General features: G+C 38.0%; 1 protein-coding gene across 2 annotated transcripts in view; it reads left to right on the plus strand.

Annotated features, from left to right (window-relative positions):
• Window positions 1-13,941, plus strand: part of rbms3 (RNA binding motif, single stranded interacting protein) — a 365,750-nt gene that overhangs the window by 60,458 nt on the left and 291,351 nt on the right. For both annotated transcript variants that reach the window (XM_028460582.1, XM_028460581.1), the window contains exon 3: window positions 9,821-10,021. In XM_028460582.1, the coding sequence (XP_028316383.1) occupies window positions 9,821-10,021 (201 nt within the window). The remainder of the gene's footprint in view (window positions 1-9,820; window positions 10,022-13,941) is intronic.

The raw sequence follows: 13,941 nt of genomic DNA on the forward strand, positions 1-13,941 counted from the left end.
AAGGTTGAAATTGTCACTTGAAAGTTTGTTTTGATCTCCACCATAAACACGCATTGCATTGTGGGATGTAGAGTCCTGGAGAAGGAGTGTTTTTACTTAATTCTTACCAATATTTTTTGTTTGCCCCCCAAAAATACTAAAAAAGGAACTTCCAGTTTCAAACACTGTCCTCCTTGTCTGGCAAAGAACACAAGAAATCACTGCACTGCAACAAACCGCCATCTATCATTACTTGTATTACAACAGGTAACACTTTCCTGTTTTCACTGTTTCAGGTGACATTTCTGTTTCTGAGTGAAAGAGCTGTTATGAAAGAGATGATAGATGTAACCAGTCAATCAGTTGTCATTTGAGTACTTCAGCTCACAGTTGGACACAGTACTTTGTAATGAATTTTCCAAATGGTCTTATATTATCATCTTCCACAGCCCCTCGGCCTTTAACATTACTTCACTTGCAGCGTTACTAAGCTTGAAGTGAGAATGTTATGACAGATTGGAAATACATGCTTATTTTAATGTCACCTGCTATAGTCACTGGAAATCTGCATTGTTTTTGAGTAGTGCAGTTTCATCTGCATGGTTTCATGATAACTAAGGTTGAGTTATTCTTTTCTGGTAATTAAATGATTCTATTAAATCTGACCTTTTTAAATGGGTTGGAATATCATAGGCAAATTTCTTTTGTGCCTCCTTGATTGTTAATCAAGTAAAAACATGGTTGGAGAAACTAACAGTAACAGTAGTTTACAAAGTCAAATTTTCAAAACAAAAAACAGTCAAACTAATCTGAGTTTTAAAGAATTTGTGCCTCTATCCACTCGTTTAGCTGCACACACACCCCTATCTACTCAGTGTTAATGTGTGGCTATTTGTGCTACGTGTAGGTGTTGCTTTAATGGCTCCTAACTCCATCCCGCTCTCGAGATATAGTTTGCTGAACACAGAGCCTTCAGGCAATCAAAGGCATCCATCATTTTCACAGTTAATGCATTGATGGAGAGAGGGAGAGAAAGAGAGGGGTAGAACGACAGTGAGACACAAAGCGAGGGATAAAGACCAAATGAGACATTGATGAATTGAGGCGAAAAGACAACGTGACGGAAACAGAGACGTGGGTGTATGAAAAGCGTACATATAGGAGGGCTAAAATGCCAGTGTGAATGTATTTGTCTTGGTGTGTGATTCACTCTTCAGCTCCGCTGGTGAGTAAACCACTGCAATCATTGGCCAGCAGTGAACCAGTCATTCTGCTGCCAACAGCATGTTCAAATAATATGAATTTAATCTTATTCCTTTTTAATGTTAAAGAATTGTAGAACAATATTATACTATACATTTTGGTGTCTGGATCACTTTATTTGTTGGTTTGTTAGTCTGCATAATTAATCCAAAAGTACTTAAAGCAGAACTAAGTAACTTTTTCACCTTAATAAATCCTTCTCCTAGTCCCTGTGAGCGTAATACAAGTGTTTATGGGATGATTGGGGGTCTTCCATCTCCCCCTGCTGTCTCTGGCCAGAAAACCGCATTTGCAACTTTCCTGCCTTCGACCCGGTGGCAAGACGTACTGCTTTATGGCAGCCCAATACAAACTAATGCTAATTATGACCAGCCCTGTGGCTGCACACGGTTGTCTACTAATTCACTTTTCTCAAACTTATATCATGGCGGAACCAGCAAAAAAAGACAGAGAAGACCTTTGTCTAAGGAACGGAGCAACTCCATGCAGTGACAGCTCAGCAGCAACACACAGCACTCATGCACACTGTTGTCGTAGTGTGTGTGGTTGCGCAACAGGCATGCGCACACACTTAAACAGAAAACCCCAAAATATCCATCCATCCATCTAGCTGCTTTGTCAGCACACAAACAAACACATCACACCCATTTCCACACTCCTTTCCGTTGTACTTCCACATCATTCATTTATTTTACTTGTCTCTTTTCCTCATACTGTTCACATGGTCACATGGGACTATATGTGTGAAAGCCCCCTTAATGTCACTGTTGTATTTGGATTTTTCAGTGATCGGTTGAAACTGTCTTTGGAGAGCAAAGGTGCACATGTAGCTGTGGGGTGGGGCAGGCGGCGGGGGTGTGGACTTTTTACGACAGTGACATAACCAAAAGGGACCTTTAGGGGAGCGCTAAGTACAAGTTACTGAGTTCTGCTTTAACAGATTTTGACAGCATTTTAATGAAAGATAGACCTTTATGCCATGACAGATTCTATTAAATCTTGAAGGGGATCTGGATCAATAGACTGATATTAGAATCAGAATTCCTTTATTAATCCCAGGGGGAAATTGTTTGGATCAGTTTTAAAAATATAAAAATCTTTATTTCTCATAAATAGTGAAATTTGAAAAATTCACATCTCTGTTCATACTTGACTAATCTTAATGAAATGTGACTCAGTTACAGTATTTGAGCTTGGTTCCTCAATCACCCCTTCATCAGTATGAGTGATCCAGATAACTGCTAATATCTGGCAAAGAGGATATGTAGTGTTCCTGACAGAGGTTTGTGCTCTCTCTGAATGCTCTTGTTTATTGAATGCATTTCATTCAGGAGGTTTAAAACTGGAAGTCTTATCAGTTTAACCTTCTCCCATCTAACAAACTTGGAATAGTGGTGTGCACATTTTGTCACAATTAAAACCATTTGTATTTAATTAAGGAAAAACAATTTCTGATGTAAACGCATGTAATTTGTAAGGATTAAAAAACATGGGAAATTTTTTTTCTTCCAAAGTCTTCCTGCTAATTGCCTTTAGTTTGAAAATGTTAAATAGAATGGAACAATAGATTCAGACTAAAACACAAAGGAAGTCTTTAGTGTAGTAACATTGTAATTCAGATACTACTTAACAACACATTAAGTTCTTTAATATGCACTACAATTTATAAACCTGTATTTAGTCTTGTTTTACTTAAAAGAGCATAGGCCGTGTCCATAGCATGTGGATCTGTGCAGAACAGCACAAAGAGAATGGCAACAGTATTGTTAAAAAAAAAAAGAAGAAAAAAAAGACCTGAGCGTTGATTGAATCTCCATTGACCGTTAAAGATTGAATTAATTACCTAGGTAATCTGTATAATCCCTCCTTCTTTTAGATATTCAGCGTCTGCCCTTCATTCCTCCTTTAGTACCGCTGCGTAAATGTTTATCACTTTCCTGAAATGAAGCGGGACATCATTGGTCTCACTCAAAGTGACACAGTAATACTGCAAACACTTGATTTGTCTTAAGCTGGTGTTTTTTAAACCAAGTCACAGCAGCTAAAGTTTATATTAATATCTTTAAGCCTGATAACCCTCCACAACTTGGTTTGGCTTTTCAATATGCAGGTTAAAGAAGAACTGGATCCGCTTCACAGCAGCAGCTCGCAGAAAGTTCATTGGAGCATAAACATGTGTCATGCCAAGATAAATGTTTAGGGTGATAGATAACAGAGAGTTTGTTACTGCGTAGACTCTGAGTGCCAGGAGTGGACGGGTCGTGTTATTGATCTTCCAAGATTCTCAGAGGTCAAACACTCCAAGTTCATTCGCTTCAACCTAATAACCAAATAAAGTGTCAGTCTTGGTCCCACCCCAGGCAAGAGATGACCGGAAATTATACATAAACTATAGAAATAAATCTATTCCGGAGCCACTAAATCAGTGTTTTTTAACCTTGGAGTTTGGATTCTATGTGGGGTTGCCTGGAGTTTAAATGGGATAGATTTTTGAATATTTTTAAATGATATTCTTTTTTTAAAAAAAAAACAAAAAACACACCATTTTAAACAACTGTAATCTTATACTTTAATTATGTCAAATATAAATCTAGTTCAACTAAAATGCAGTAAAAAACAAAAACAAATATCTGAGCTCAAACATGATTAAAAACTATTTCTAGAAAAAAAATTTCTTTGGGTTCCCCAGAAATTCTTGATATTAAAATGGGGTCACGATCCATAAAAGGTTGTGGACCACTGCACTAAAAACTTTTTCTTTCCACTTATTTACTAATTGAGATTCTTTAAAATGTGTGTTATCACTCATTCACTACATCATTATGCTCTATAGTTGTTTTCTAAGCAAAATGTTGTAGTTGGACAAAGGGGGTACTTGGACTCAGAAAAAAGAGAAAGGGGGGACTTGAGCTGAAAAACTTTGAGAACCACTGGCCTTGATGACTGAGATCTAAGGGTGTCTTGATCCCATATTGATATCAGATATTGGTCTGATAACAGCAACCCAAACAACAGTATCTGCTTATACTGGCCTGTGTCTAAAATCTCCAATATTATATATAATGTTTTTATTGAGTCTCTGCTGTGTTTTCTTTCACTCTTCTCAGTGGAATTTAAAACAAGAATCAGATCCGAGGACAAACAAAGAACCGTCAGTTCTTGTCACCCCATGCCACACTAGGCATGATGATTATACAGGTCTGTGGGATAACTTCTACTTTGGTTCTTAAGTCTGTTTTTCACCTCAGAAGAGCCACAATCCTCAACATCCGACCACATGTCACAACAAAAGGTCCCCTTAGTTACACACACACACACACACACACACACACACACACACACACACACACACACACACAGGTGCGATTGGATGATCAGACATGCCATTTGTAGTGACACCGCTGGTGACCCTCAGAGCTCGTCTTTCCTAGTTGCTAGTTTTTGCCTGGGGCGACAGTCACAACCCTCAGACACCTGACCTGTGTTAGGAGATGAGGATTGGCAAAAAGAAATCCACTGATTCAGACGAGACCCATTTCACGCAACACGACCTCCAGGAAGTCAGTCATCGCAGATGCTGCTGGAAAGCTGTGTCTTCTTCATAGTTGGACAATTGGAGCAAGCAGGCGTGGAGGGCTATCTACGAAACAATATCACCTTGCTAATGCTGCCTGTGGGGGGGGGCTTTGGTGTCCCCTGAGTCTCTCAGTCTTAAATCATTTATTTCTCATTCTTTTCAAACAGAAAGAATGTTCCATTGTCATATTTTAAGGATTACTTTTAAAAGAAGTCGAGTTGTACACCTGTGGTTGTGGGGAACTCTCTGTCTATTTTATGTAAGAGGGAAAATGTAATGATGATATGAGGAAATGTGACCTTTTTGGCAGCGCCACTCTGTTTAAAAACACAGAGCCAAGATAAATTCTCCTCAGACCAACAGGATACCGAGACGTTTTGGTTTTGATCTGTGTTATGGGAACTCACCATTTCTTACAGTACTCCTCAACAGCTCGGGAGAAGTAACTGTATGAAGACAGACTAAATTCACAAAAGATCAACAAGAATACACACAGATGTTTCTTTTTCAAATATGAGACATTGTTACAACTTTGGCTAAAGGTGGTATCTCAAGATATTTAGGAAAAGTCAGCAAAGAAAGGCTTTTGATATTATTAATGTACTATATTTCTTAAGTTTCTACTGCTAGAGCAGAATTCTAATGCCTCAGGAAACCACAGTGTGTTGAAATGTGTGCATTAAATCACTGACTTAACATGAATTCTTTAAAGTATTAGGCATAAGTGTAGAGGCAAATAATGTTTAATGGTAAACCGTCTGATAATATCAATTTCTTTAAACCCATCAATTATTTTCCAAATAACTATAGATGTTCAATATTAGTTTCATTTCTGTTATTTACTGCTACAGATATTTACACATAGACAATAATAAGATTACATATTCAACTTCAGTAATGTTGCCGTATTATTCATTTTTAATAAGTGAACTTGTTTCAAACAACAGGGCCTCAGCCTCAGTGGTCGTCCAGATTATTATTATTATATAATTATTCAAACAGCTGGACAGTTGTAGGAACTCCACATAAATAAAAACAGTCTTTGATGATGTTTACTGTGAAACTGTAACTATACAGAATAAAATAGCCTTTCAATATTGTGCAACAAACCTAACACATAACATTTCACATATGGTTTTTACATGAGGTGCAGATCAATTAAGATAGCTAGCGAGTTCTTGTTAGCTTAGTGGTTAGCCCTTGAGATAGTTAAATATGCATCAAACAGAGAACAACGACCTACAGTATATTAGTGCATAAAATGACTGAAACACATCATAACTTATAATCACTGTCTATCAACTCAAAACACTAACTGACATTGCTTTACCACACAGAACAACCCATAATTTCCCCTGGATACGCAACTGCTGCGTAACAGCAACTGAGCTGATATGTTTCCAGTCAATGTGTCAATTTCCACTGCATGCCTATGCGGTCCGTCACAGCTCCGTTACGACTCTGTCAGTCTGGAGCCCTCCGGCATACGTATTTTTGCCATATGTCAGAAACAAAGCCGCATAAATTCAGCAAAAATAAGCTTGTGTGGAACAGGGAGTACTACACAGAATAAAACATCCGGTTTCTTGTTCAAGGCGCATTGTATTTCCATCCATTTCATGACCCGCTTGCTCCTTTCCAGGGTCGCATGGGTCTGCTGGAAGATCTACACGGCAGTACTGAGTCTATTTTCTTCTGCTCCTCTTGAAGGACACAATTAACTGTTTGTGTGGCTTTGTGGTTTTCTTTGTAGAGACTACAACAAACGCATTATATCGCGCATTTACCTGTGAATTAGTGAGATCCCTTGAGTTGTTGCTGCAACAGATACGCATCACAGATGGAGGTGGTGGGATTGACGGCCAGGGGATTACACAGCAGTTACGCAACGTAGACTTTATGGAGTAGTTACATATCCAGTGAACATTCGGTGTTAGGTTAACAAGCCATTTCTAGAAGGTACTTCCGGTGTTGAAAGGTTGGATCCGGAAGTCCAAACATTAAGAGAGAATCTATACCACTGTACATTTTGTGGCAAATATCGGCCGATAATATCGGTGGGCCAATAATATCGCCCATCCCTACGAATAACCCAACACACAAGTACATATAGCTCACATGGCCTCTCCCCTGGCTCATAATCACCACGCAAGTTTCACCACAAAGACTGAAAACAGGACAGGGATCACTTAACCCCAGAAAAATGGACTGTAGAGCGTTTCTACGCTCTGAATCATCTCAGTGTATTAATGGAGCAGCAAAGTCCCTTCAATTTTTTTTTACAGCTAGAGGTGAAGCATCATTTCACCTCAACTAATAAATGGGGCTGATAACGTACTGCAGATACATTTTCCTCATATGCTTAGGCAAATAAACATCTCACATCCCAAGGGTAATGCACATTCTCTATTCATGACACCTAATACGATTATGTTTTATAATGCCACAGAGGATATTAACCTGAACACATACTGGGGATATGCTTTTAGGTGTAGTCGATGCAATGGTGGTTGGTTTTATTCTTTCAATCGCTGAATGTTTCCACTTTTAAACTAAGAAATGAAAATGTTTTTATTGCCTGTGCCCTAGAAACACATTAAGGACAACAACAAAGTAAATAACTGTCCTGATGTTACAGAGGCATCACTCCTGCAAACACTGTGTAGTGTGTACCTGTCTTTAATCAATTTGGTTAAAAATTAATTTGTGTATGAAACTTTTTCACCTGTCACTCACTTGAGAGCCTTCTTCGACATCACTACCTGGCTGCATAAACATTAAATGTCGCTGCTCAGGCTGAATTCTGTACGTTTATAGGGCCAGTGGAGGTTGCTTTGTAGCTTTGGGCAGCACTTAAACTCTATGAACTGGTGACAACTTGTGCTAAACTACTGCCAGTGGCCATGGCTACTTAATGAACTGCACTTGAGGCTATCTTTTACCTCTAACTTTTACAGTGGCATGATAATGGAGCGCAATCTCTCCAGCACTCAATGTTTTGCATCAGGAAGCTATATGTGTAAATACCAGTGTATCGTTTCTTACATCATGTTCAGCCCACACACAGTTTGCCAATTTTGACCCTCTGACTAAATTGTTCAGTTCACTAAAATAAAATAAAGATACCAACTTGCTACAGCTTTTACAATTTATTTTTGAAACGGACAGAATTGAGAGTCAATCATCATAATTTTGACTGTTTTGTTCCCACTGCTTACTTTCCCATGCTGTAGTGGACTACGTGTTACTCAAGACTCTTGCATGTACTGAGTAAATACATTTATCCCACTCAAGGGAAATGAACCCCTCCTGCTTTTTATTAACATTAGGCCTAAACTTGTCATTATCCTGTATATTGTAAGCATTAGACTGAAGTGGGGCTTATGTTTTCCCCCCCAGGTGTGAATGCTGGGGATCGGCAGGCTTTCTCGGCACAGCTGCGAATCAGTATTGCCGTCATTGCTTTTCTTCACTAACCCCTGTGTGGGATGACCTTTGACCTTAGTGAAAATTCCACCAGCGCTAGCAGAGCACCGTTATTGCTCAGTCCCAACGCACAGCTGTGCTGCTTTCAAGGGCATTTGTCTTTGGTTTGCTCTCAGTTTGCATGTAGTATAATTTAATTTGTCTCCTTAAGCAGACAGAAATTTTAAGGTAACACGATGTATAAGTAACAGTTCAATTCAACTTTATTCATATAGTGCAAATTAAAATAATAATCATCTTGAAGCGCTATCAAAATATAAAAGTCTTAAGAAAAAAAGAAAAAACCCAACAGTTCCACATGCATCAGCTACAGTGGGGAGAAAAAATCTCCCTTGTAACGGGACGAAATCTCCTGCAGAACTGGGCTCAATTAACAACTTCTATGAAGCTCATTCTTCCAAATTGTTTTCAAATCAGACCTATGAAATCATTCACAATTTATCATGGCTTTCACAATAACTGGATTTGTTTTATAAAATGGCTTACATAACTTCCTGTTGGCCTCAAAAATGTTTTCTTCATTTTTCTCAGAAGCCAATTTTGAGCTGTGGTTTAAGTACAGTTGAACAAGTTTTCTAATCTGAGGATCTTTTATACAATTTTTTATCTTTTTTTACAAGTCCAGCACCTGGTACCAAAGTATGTGTTTCATGAATCATAATCAATTAATCATACATAACACTTAAAAGTCATGTTTGGGAGTCTGTTGCCAACAAGTAATCTTGGAAAGAAGGAGCAGTTTCCTTGTCTCAGCTGACTTGACATAGATAAAGAACCGAGTAGTTAGCATTTATAGAAAGTGAAAGAACAGTCTTGTTCATCTGGATCACCACAAACTTTCTTTGTCCCAAATTAATTTGTAAAGTGTGACGCTGGTTCTTGCATGCTGTAGATCAGGGGCCTCAAACTGATTTTCACTCGTGGCAAAATACGGAGCGGTTTGATTATAAGAGTGCTGTAGATTTTAGCTTGGGAAAAAAAGAGCATTTGTTAATGTGATTTTGCCCTAGTTGAACTTCCATGTTTAACTGATATAAACAGTTTGTAAGGCACCGACAATATCAACAAATAAATGATGTATATTTGTAACTGCAGCATCTGCACTTGAAGATTCTTGATTTTGTGACACATTTTTCTGTATTTTAGGGCAATTCTGTGCAAATAGTATTGAGACAATGCAGGATTTTTGAACAATTGAGAGTTCTTTTGACATTTTGTGACTGTGTGATACACACACAGGAAAATACATCAGCAAACTCCTGCAGATATTCTCAGAGTTTAATTAATTCATGAGTTTCATGGGACTGAGAAAACTAAATTATTTGGTGATTCACGCAGTGAAAAAAAGCATTTGTTCTCATTTTTATTTTCTCCTGCGGGCCATTTGAAAGTTCTAAAGGTACGGATTGGGCCTGGAAACCTTGCATTTGTCACCTGCCTCTGTAGGCAGGAATTTGATATTCTTCTTTTATTTTTGATTACACTAATGTTTTTCCTCTCTTTCCTTTCCCCTAGCCCCGTACTGCTGGGAGGGGTTACAGAAACCGTAAAACAGCAGCATGGAGCTCCAACTGGCCCACCAGTAACAGCAATGGCCAAAGGAACTGGAGTGGCCCTTCATATAACCCTGCAAGTGTGCAAGGATATATATCACATGAAAAAGACTCTCCTCAGACCATAAACACAAACTACATCTTCTGCCCTCTCCATAGATCTGTGAGTACTGTCACTTTTCTCATAATAACTCTCAGTTCTCTTTGTGATTGTTTGGAATTGTCTTTGTGGGCTTGGCTGTGCCTATTATCGTCCATGCTCACATTTTATCTCACTTTTTTAAAATATATATATATATATATATATTTCTGTCCTCCCATCGTACACTTCATCATCGCCTCTTTTTACTCTCCTCTTGTGTCTGCAACTTAATTTGTTTTTCTTTCACCCAGCCATTAAATTGGCAGTGCAGTGGAGAACTAATTGAGCTCGAGACACTTGTCATTATCGACTGAATTAATTGCTGCTCTGCCATCCATTTGATTTGACTTTATTGGTGCTATCTGGTTTTCCAGCTTAACTTCCAGGATGTGACTGGAAACCACTTGCCAAATCAAAGAATCTTATTACAATCATGTTGCTGTCACAGTCACAGAGCAGGGAACAAAGATTTGGCTGGGTTTTCTTTCTTTGTACTTACAGTGGCTATAAAAGGTCTACACACCCCTGTTCAAATGCCAGATTTTTGTGATGTAAAAAAATGACACCAAGATGAGAACTTTTTCCACCTTTAATGTGACCTATAACCTGTACAATGCAATTGAAAAACAAACTGAAACCTTTCAGGGAGGTGAAGTAAAAATGAAAAAACTGAGAGAATGAGGTTGCAAAAGTGTGCACACCCTCTTATAGCTGGGGACTATTTATCTATCTATCAAAGACCGGCAGCTCCCGGTCCGTATGACTGACGCATAGGTGCGCCACTCGCCTCTGTCATAGAAGCGGTCTGAGGAGCGCGGCGGTGGCCACCCTCATATCTCATGCTATCCATAACAGGAGTAAAACAGCCAAAAGGAAGAAAAAGCAAGCCGGTAACACGACATTTCAGTCCTAAAAAGGACCTTCTTCAGGCCGGCTTGCTTGCTAAGAGTAGTAGTAGTTTAGTTTTATTTCAAGCACACAATGAAAAAGTGTACAGTATGTACAGCATAAGACAATAATCCAAAGAAAACAGAAAATTCACCGCTGCTTGAAAGGAGTGGGATGAAGTTTAACACTTATTAATTCCAACCCCTCTTCCAAAGTCTTAATACAATAGTTTACTTCTTTTGATTTTATCCACTTTCTTTCATAACACAAGCACACATACAGTCTTCATACATTTAAACAATATGTTAACAACGAAAATTCCAACTAAACCAACTTATTTTCCTTTCCATTTTTCTAACGTTCAAAAAAAATTTATTTAAATCTTTTCCTAAATTGTTTTATATTTGGACATTCCTTGAGCTGCTCATTTAAGCGGTTCCACAGTTTCACCCCTTGTACGGAAACAAAAACCTTTCTTCCTACTGTGTACCATTGATACCATGAAATTTAGTTTTCCTCGCAACATATACAGTACCCACCTTCCCTCTGAGTAAAACACTTTTGTACATTTTGAGGTAAGTCATTGCACTTTGTCCTATATTGAATTTGTACACTCTGCAAATCCACCAGATCCTTATATTTTAATAATTTGGACTCTACAAAAATATATTTGTATGTTCCCTATAACCCGCCCCATGGATGATCCTTTAAGCTGTCTCCTGTAAAATGACAAGTGGCTGAACACGTGTTAAAAACGTGCAGCAACAGAGTGTAATAGATGCGTATCTCGTGAAATCTGAGCATGGAGTAAGGTATAATAATCTTTGATTTGAGGGGGCACTGCCCCCTCTTGCCCCTGCGTAGAGCTGACCCCGTTCCACATTCCTTCTCCCAAGCATTTAACTTGTGATTGTTATATATTTTATTTTGTATTTACCTTTATTATTGTAGGTTTCTTTTTTTGATTTGTGTAATTGTTTTAACAACTGTAAAGTGAGTTTTTGAAAAGCGCTTATAAATAAAATGTATTATTATTATTGATGGGACAAGCGAGATTTCCGAGTGTGAAAAGGACAGTATGAGTTGTCACTTTGAAAAGATAAATTTACAAGGTCCACCATTCACTAACCAGGTCCATGATTATTTTTTATTAAGCTATTATTTTAATTAAATTTTGAAATTTGAATAAAGTGCACAAGATACACTGACAGGCCGATAAGTGAAACAGCACTGATCAGCTGATTGGTCACCGTTTAAAAAGCCAACCTGAATTTTCAGCTCATGTGCAGCATTAGCTTTAGCAGCGAACTCGACATTTCTGCCCTGGAGACCAATACTACGTTTTTGCAAAAAATCTTTCAAGGAATCAACGCTCTAGCGGTAAAAATAATCTAAATCTCTGTCAGACTCGCTGTCTTTATCCCTCTATACCACTGAGCTCACGCGCGAGAACTGAATGAGAGCAAGACTTCCGAGAGTGTGAAAAGGTTTATTAGCCTAGCATAACCCTTAGCTACCTTTAGTCTAGCATTAACATTAGCATTTGCTAGCTTTAGCAGTTGCCTATCAGTAATATTAGCATTAGCCTAACAATAACATTAACAGAGCATTAACCATGTCATTAACATTAGTTTAATATTATCATTAGCTAACATTAGCATTAGCCTAGCATTAGTACTAGTACCCCATGACAATTTGCATAGCCCACTTTGGGAACCTAGGCCCTACAGAATTGGATGTCAACTGTTTTTGACGGTTGTCAACTAAGGGGACTCCTTTTTAGTGACCAATAACAATGAATTACACCCATTGTCCTCAAAAAATCTCAAATTTAGCTGGCCTCTTTTCATCTGACAGCAGGAGTAGTTGTTTTTCTTTGAAAAGTACTCGCTATCTCCTTTTGTGCATTTAATCCTATGCTGTTTTTAGCCAACACTTCTGGCCTCCGAAAGGATTTGCCATGGTTTCAGATGACTAATCCAAACGCTAACTTTAAACAAAGACAAGGCTCCAGCTTTTAAGCATCATATGCAGCATTTACAGCCAAGCTTCCTAGAAAATAAATGCTACAGTTCACAAACAAACTAAAGCAGGCTTTCCTTCATTTTACAGTTTCTTTTTTTTCTCTCTTTTTTTTTTTCAACCTCGTCTTTCCCATCATGGATTTTATTGCCTGTTTAACCACTAACGTAATTCCAGGCATATTATTACCAAAGAATGCCCACCAGAAAGAAAAGGGAAGGCAGAACCAGCTCAGCGTGAGTCTGTCCTGGAGAAGAGAACGAATACAAGGGGAAAAGAAAAGCAAGTGTGGATCAAGCAGAGATCGAGAAATTTAGCCTCCAGTGGGTTTGTAATTACAATCGAAGTGAATACATTTCCACTTTCAATATGCAGAAATGAAGATCCCTAAAGGGGGAAAGATGGAATGGCTGAACAGAAGCGTAACAATTCCTTGTGGAGCATTAGAAAATGTAGCAGCAGAGAAACACACTGGTTTCTGTTACTCTGCACTATTTTAAATCCTAAAACATGGCTGTAGGGACTTGGAATTAGCCTTGTTTAACATAATTTTGTCCAAAAATGGTGTCTTTAGATGGACTTCATTGTGTATTTTCTAATAGTTCTTGCCTTTTTGCACACGTAAACAGCTCACGAATACCCAGACAATTCTATTTAGAATATAGTCCATTATTGTTTACAGTCTAATAATCCCCCAGAAAAACTCCAAAATTTAATTTGTATTAAATAATTGTGAAACACATATTTACTGCATTGAAGCCCATAACATTTTCAACCAACATTTAGAAAAAAAAAACTAAGTAGGTAAGTAGCATTTTTCTGCAATATTTTTTGTATGAACAAATATTGCATAATTTAATTGAACATTTAGTGTTGTTATGCAGGAACTGAAATAGGAAAATAAGATTAAGATTAGAAACAAAAGGTCATTGTTTTTTAATGAAGCATGAGAAAACATTTAGGAGAATGTATAACCTTAAAGTATATACATATATAAAACTGGTGTCTCTGAAGCAGTCCTTAATTGGGGT

Source organism: Gouania willdenowi, chromosome 11 (genome assembly GCF_900634775.1).
Source record: "Gouania willdenowi chromosome 11, fGouWil2.1, whole genome shotgun sequence".
Lineage (NCBI taxonomy): Eukaryota > Metazoa > Chordata > Actinopteri > Blenniiformes > Gobiesocidae > Gouania > Gouania willdenowi.